This window comes from Mytilus californianus, unplaced genomic scaffold (genome assembly GCF_021869535.1).
Source record: "Mytilus californianus isolate M0D057914Y unplaced genomic scaffold, xbMytCali1.0.p SCAF_7, whole genome shotgun sequence".
Lineage (NCBI taxonomy): Eukaryota > Metazoa > Mollusca > Bivalvia > Mytilida > Mytilidae > Mytilus > Mytilus californianus.
Genome location: NW_026262723.1, coordinates 104757304 through 104763644, shown reverse-complemented (window position 1 = coordinate 104763644; position 6341 = coordinate 104757304). Strand labels below are relative to the sequence as shown.

The window sequence follows — 6341 nt, the reverse complement described above, 5'->3', positions numbered from 1 at the left end:
ACATTAAAAAGTCATTAGAACCATAGATGTATAAACCCATAGATGAAGCTCAACACTGACGTCAAAGGTTCTATGTGCGTTGTAATGGCTTTCACACTTATCTGATAATGACATGAACCAGTTGGTCATTGAGATGCCGATTGACAATCTAGACAATAGAAAACTGACAATAAAAATCTACTTAGCAGTTAAACATGCTAAAAATCAGAAAGAAATAAAATCAAAATATATATTTTAGAATGACTTGGTTATGAAAAAATAATGTTCTTGTAGGTTAAACAATATTACAAATTATTCTCGAAAAGAAATTAATAAATGCGGATATCTTTTTTTAGCCAGAACTAATGTTTTCATCATATTTACATATTTATATTTTTATATTTTATATCTTTTATCACAATTTAACTTTATTTAAACAATGTATGTTAACTATTATAAACAAGTCTATTGGAAATATATTTAATAGAAAACATGGAAAAAGTTGAATATATGCTCCATAATATTTATTTACCATGCTTTACATGGAATGTTTTGGTAGTACACTAAAACTCTTTACTTAAACTAATCTAATAAACATCATGAATGAAATTATTATAATTGAGCCATATAGATGTATAAAATACATCTATGATTTAGTAACTAACTTATTCGTAAAGATATATAAAAATGATTTAAAAAGACAATTTCTCTTCTAAAAATGTAGAAAAACTGATAAAATAAAGAAAAGAATGTACTTTCTTCTTAATTTTTTCCCAAATTCGACGCAGTTCGACACCTTAATGAAGCATATCAAAAAGAAGGTGTATTTTATAAGTTCAACAACGTGCTATTCCCATTTTCAGGAACTTACAGGCACATTGTTTTTATAAAATATAAAGATACAAGCCTTAAAAAAACATTTTTTAATTTAGTTCAATATTTCCCTTGTAAAATGCGCAATTTCTGACCGATTTCATCCATTTTTTCACCATTTTATTTGTCTGTCCACTGCGCTAAAAATAGACATACTCTCACAACAGAAGGGACATAACTCGAGAAGACAATTAAGAAAATCTATTCTGCTGTACTGGTCAATACAGATCAACAGATAAGAGATGTAGCTAGAGTTACTTGATTGAGGACAACACACATGAAACATCAAAAATAGTCAAATTGGTCATGGTTCTTTTTATCTAACAAAAGAGAACAGTAGGGAACTTTTGACGAGCTTTATCTATGGGTTTATACATCTATGTTAGAACTGAGGACAGGGGACTCTGGACTACTTACTGTTATCAAATGATTGTGTAGCTATATGTGTGTCAGTTATATTGTATACTTGTTTTGAATTTGTCACAAACTTAAATTGTTTAAAGTTTATATGGCAATAGACATCTGAATTGAATTGAATTGAATATTAATATATATTGTATAATTTACAAGGGCGATACCTTTGTCACTTTTTTTCCTACTGTATATTAATTGTTCAACGAAAATACTTGCAATATATTGTAAAAAGAAATACATGAGAATTTTGACCTCAGAGATTTTGACCCCGCTGTAGATATGAAACACTACACCTAATCTATATATAGAATACACGTTAGAGTGAATAAATATAGCACCGGTAATACCATTACACAACACATTTATTACTGAGCACATATACTTCCTATTTGTTTGGTAAGATCTATGCACAATATTCTAACACTAAATGAGGTAGATTTGTTGGTCATATCATATCAGGATTCCATACTTTTCGTTATTTCGATTTCGAATATATTTTGTGAATATTAACTGTAGCAAATTAAAAAGAATACATACTACATAGCGTTATGTATGTTTTATACACTATGAGATCGTAGTTTCGATTTGATCTAATACTTCAAAAGTATGTTTTATACACTATGAGATCGAAGTTTCGATTTGATCTAATACTTCAAAAGTATGTTTTATACACTATGAGATCGTAGTTTCGATTTGATCTAATACTTCAAAAGTTCACCCAAATAGCGATGTTTACACTGCAAAAATTACTCTGTATACACCTGTACATCTTGAAAGGTTTGAAGGCTATGTCATAATAATAAGTTACATGTACATTGTTTTAAATTATTTGGTCTGTAATTGTATAAATTATTTTGTTTGTTTAACTTTTACAGCTAATCGATATGGAGACTTATACTCTGAGTAAAATACCATCCTGTAAGCCAATAATTATTCCAATAAAAGTTAAAGACTGTTGTTTCGACCAGACCAGTATTGATGCTGACACCAAGACTCTAAAGGATACATTCAAACAACTTGGATTTGCCAAACCTGAAGTTTTTAATCAGGACAGCGACAGAGATACAATATTAACACAGTTGTTAAAAATAAGTAAGCATATATTGTTTCTAGACAAAATTACTAAAATAAAAATGAATTTACTTTCCATTACATAACAAATCGTGATGTAACAATTTTAAAAGCAGCAATGAACACACACATCCATACACACACACAGCAAGAGAGAAATAGTAAACAATAAAGCGTGACCCATGATTTAAATGATATTCTCATGAGATCCAAAGCCAGAGAAGGAAAGGTTTGTAATTCCGTAGATTACCTGTTTTTTGTTGTTTGAATGAAAGAGGCACGAAAGATACCAGAGGGACAGTCAAACTCATAGATCGAAAACAAACTGACAACGCCATGGCCAAAAAAAAAAGACAAACAGACAAATAATAGTACAGATGACACAACATAGAAAACCAAAGACTAAGCAACACGAACCCCACCAAAAACTGGGGGTGATCTCAGGTGCTCCTGAAGGGTAAGCAGATATTGAGGGTAATGAATCTGAGTGTACATGTAACACAAAGTTTGTCCTTGAAGTATTCATATTTGAATATATAATACATGAATTATGAAATAGTCAGATTGTCGTCGCTTCATATCTTTCATATTTGATTTAAGTACATTGCTTTGTTATAAATTAGGCTGTTAGTGTTCCCGTTTGAATTTGTTTGCATTTTTATGTCGGTGCCTGTTATAGTCGACTATACGGTATGGGTTTTTTTATCGTCGAAGGCCGTACGGTGTCCTATAATTGCTTTCTCCCACTTCATTTTAACTCTGTTGAATGTTTGTCACATTGGCAATTATACCATATCTCCTTATTTTTATGTACTCCATTACTTATTGATATGCTGGAAAAAGTACACATACTGATGTTTTTTTTCAGGTAGAAAATCAGAATTTACAGTAGATAGAGATTTTTTATTATGCGTTATAATCAGTTACTGTGATCGTATGAATGGCTGTTTTAAGGACGTCAATAGAGTTGATATTTCTGTTGACGAAGTAATCCATATCTTTAATACAGAAAACTGTATAGGACTGAGAGGTAAACCGAAGATATTTATTTTACAGGTAAGACATTTATTCTAAAAAGCGGAGATAGTAATGGTTTTTAATGTTGTTGTTCATTTCAAAATAAATGTTACTTTTTCCTCACTTGCTGTAAGCCTATTGGAAATAATACCTGATATGGATTTTAGTTTGTTACAAAATATTGCTTGTAATAAATTAAAGGTGGCAGACAATTTTAAACGAAACCTCAATTTCTGTGGGAGATGTGTTTACGTTCATGAAGCCCCTAAATATTAACAAATCATCAGGTTATTTAAGTTTAGCGAAGAGATGATATCTCTTTGACTGGCTTTTCTAATAAACAAAAGCATACCATTTGATCGTTTTCCAGAAAAAAATGAAACATGCTAGAGTAACCACTTACATAGTTACTGTCCAATTTGTGATTTGAATGCCATATCTAAAATGTTGATACATGTATACATGATTATACTTGAATGATAAAAAAACTTACAACATATAGTTAGTGAGGTTTCAGATGAGGTTGTTCGTGTCAAACTGCTCCGACATAATTACGAATGGTTAAGTATTTAGATAATGAAGAAATTGTTGGTACGGTATTTTTTTTTAGATTTTAGTAAGTCTTTTGACTTATTAACCATATCATACTTTTAGAAAAAAAAACTAAAATATAATTAAATCGGAGAAATCAAGATAAATTAGATAAATTAATGTTTATGTGACTATCAGCAAGAAGTTCAACATGCAAATATTGATTCTGATAAAAAGTTTGTATAAAGTGGAGTGCCTCAGGTTTCCAGGTTAGGTCCTCGTTTATTTTTGATGAATATTAATGATTAACCTCTCCAGTTAAATAATCCAACATGGATTAATATATTAATGATTAGACATTGCTTATCCGAAAGAACATAAAAAAATAAATAGCACATTTCAAAATGACGCCAGTGCTGTAGAATCCTAGTGTAAAAATAACAAAGTGAAAAAAAACTTGTCATTTCTTTTATATACGTTTCCTCTACAAACATTTAAGATACACCGTTTTACTTTGTCGACTTCCTGATCCTTGATTATAACATTATTTCAAAGGACAAAGTCAAGAAAGTAGATATACATCGTCATTTCGTGTTATGAGAAGTCTTTGAAAATATCAGTCATTAATTAAGTGAAATATCCCTCATCAGAGTCTTCAGAAATACATTGCATGGAATTTCCCACGCATAATGCCTACGTTTACTTGTTTTTGCTCCTAACACAAACATCATAGAACAAGAAGTTCCATGGAGTTTCCTACAACCCAAATACAAAAAAAAATAAGTTTCTTAAAAGATACTTTTTTTTTGTAGACGGATGATATAAGTATTTCCCCAAGGGATCCCAGTTTATTTGGAAAGGGATCAGAAGAAGAAACAAGACTGCCAACTCAGGCGGACAGTTTGATTTATCACTGTAGTATCCGAGGTAAGTTAAAGTAGAGATAACGTAAACATCGATCTAAATGGATCGTTTGGATCGACAGGGGATGCCATTTTGTTTGTAAGCTTAAGTAAAGATTATATTCGCATCGATCTAAATGGATCAGATGGATCGGCAGTGGTTGCCATTTTGTTTGTAAGCTGTAGTAGAGATAACGTAAACATTGATCTATTGGATCGGATGGATCGACAGTGGATGGCATTTGGTTTGTAAGCTGAAGTAGAGATTAATTATTAAATATTTAATATTTATTTGATACACGTCAGAATCTAGTTGTATTTTTCAGGAAATGCAATTAATTCAAAATTAAGAATCGATTGTAGATTTCACGAAAACGATCAAATCCAGCTTATGTGAATAAAGATTATCTCACATATATTGTTGATCCTTATGATAATATGTCTATTTTAGGTTCTATTGAACAATTAGATTGGTCAGATTCGGTCAAACAGGAGAACAAATGGAACACTGCACAAGGGTCTAAATTTATTCACACATTCTGTAATGAAATTAGAAAGGAACGAGGTACTGATATACACCAATTAACATTTAAAGTAAATTCTGCAATGAAAGAGTATGTGGATGACATTAATAGCCGGAAACTTAAGGAAGATGAGCTAAGCAAACATCTAGAACTTCCGATCTGCACATCACAGCTACTACGAAAATTTACACTTTGCCAAAGACAGAAGGAAACAGAAGTTTAATTCTAGTGAAACAATTTCTATAGATAAAAAGTTTCGTGTATTGTTTGACATGTTGGAGACGTTTCTTAGAAAATGTTCCACTTTATATCAGAAGAAAACAAACTTTCATTCTTATTTTCTTGTTTTAAACATAATTTTTTAAACCAATTCATGTAGGCATCATGCTTAAATGTATGATTTCAAACAGGTAAATACATCAGTCTAGATAAAGCTCTTTTAATGTTGGTCATTTTGTACAATTTGTAACTGAATAAACCACTTTGACTATTTCTATATATCTGCCTTATTAGACAAATTATTATTGGTTGGCTAGATTTCAACCCGTGTTAAAATTGAAATTAAATACCTACAGGAACAAATCATTCATCGTAAATCGAAGAACAACAAGAAGACACAATACTCAAAAGATAGATTAATTGATTTATTGTTGTTTGCTTTACGTACAGTGGCACATATTTCATGCATGTTCATGACGAGAACAAAAAAATAATAAATAGAATAGGTATGTTCTGGAAGATAGGGTTCGACCGGGATGAAGTGCGGGAGATTTAGACTGTCACTTGAAAATTAGGGTATATTGCATCAAGACATAAAGCGTAACGCTTCTTCTAAAAGATGCATCGAATTTAACCTCTCTATTTCGACCGGACATGGATGCGTGCTTATACATGCACCCAACAGCCAAACGGACGATCCACAGTTTACTATTTGGAACGGGAGCTGATTATATCTTTATACCTTAATCAACCTTTGGGATCATAATCAAAAGCAAGTCAACAAAATAGAAAATCAAACAATATATCAAAC

At 31.0% G+C, this 6341-nt stretch overlaps 1 protein-coding gene across 2 annotated transcripts; it reads left to right on the top strand.

The window, feature by feature from the left end:
- Positions 1-1585: 1585 nt before the first annotated feature.
- LOC127708110 (caspase-2-like) lies at positions 1586-5809 on the top strand. Of its 2 annotated transcripts, none has more exons than XM_052212959.1 (5): positions 1586-1662; positions 2142-2358; positions 3206-3393; positions 4698-4812; positions 5239-5809. In XM_052212959.1, the coding sequence occupies exons 2-5, from the start codon at positions 2151-2153 to the stop codon at positions 5532-5534; spliced, it is 807 nt and encodes a 268-aa protein (XP_052068919.1). In that variant the 5' UTR covers positions 1586-1662; positions 2142-2150; the 3' UTR covers positions 5535-5809. The 2 variants fall into 2 exon arrangements, with proteins under 2 accessions (XP_052068919.1, XP_052068917.1); XM_052212957.1 differs by having other exon boundaries at positions 1601-1698.
- Positions 5810-6341: the final 532 nt, after the last annotated feature.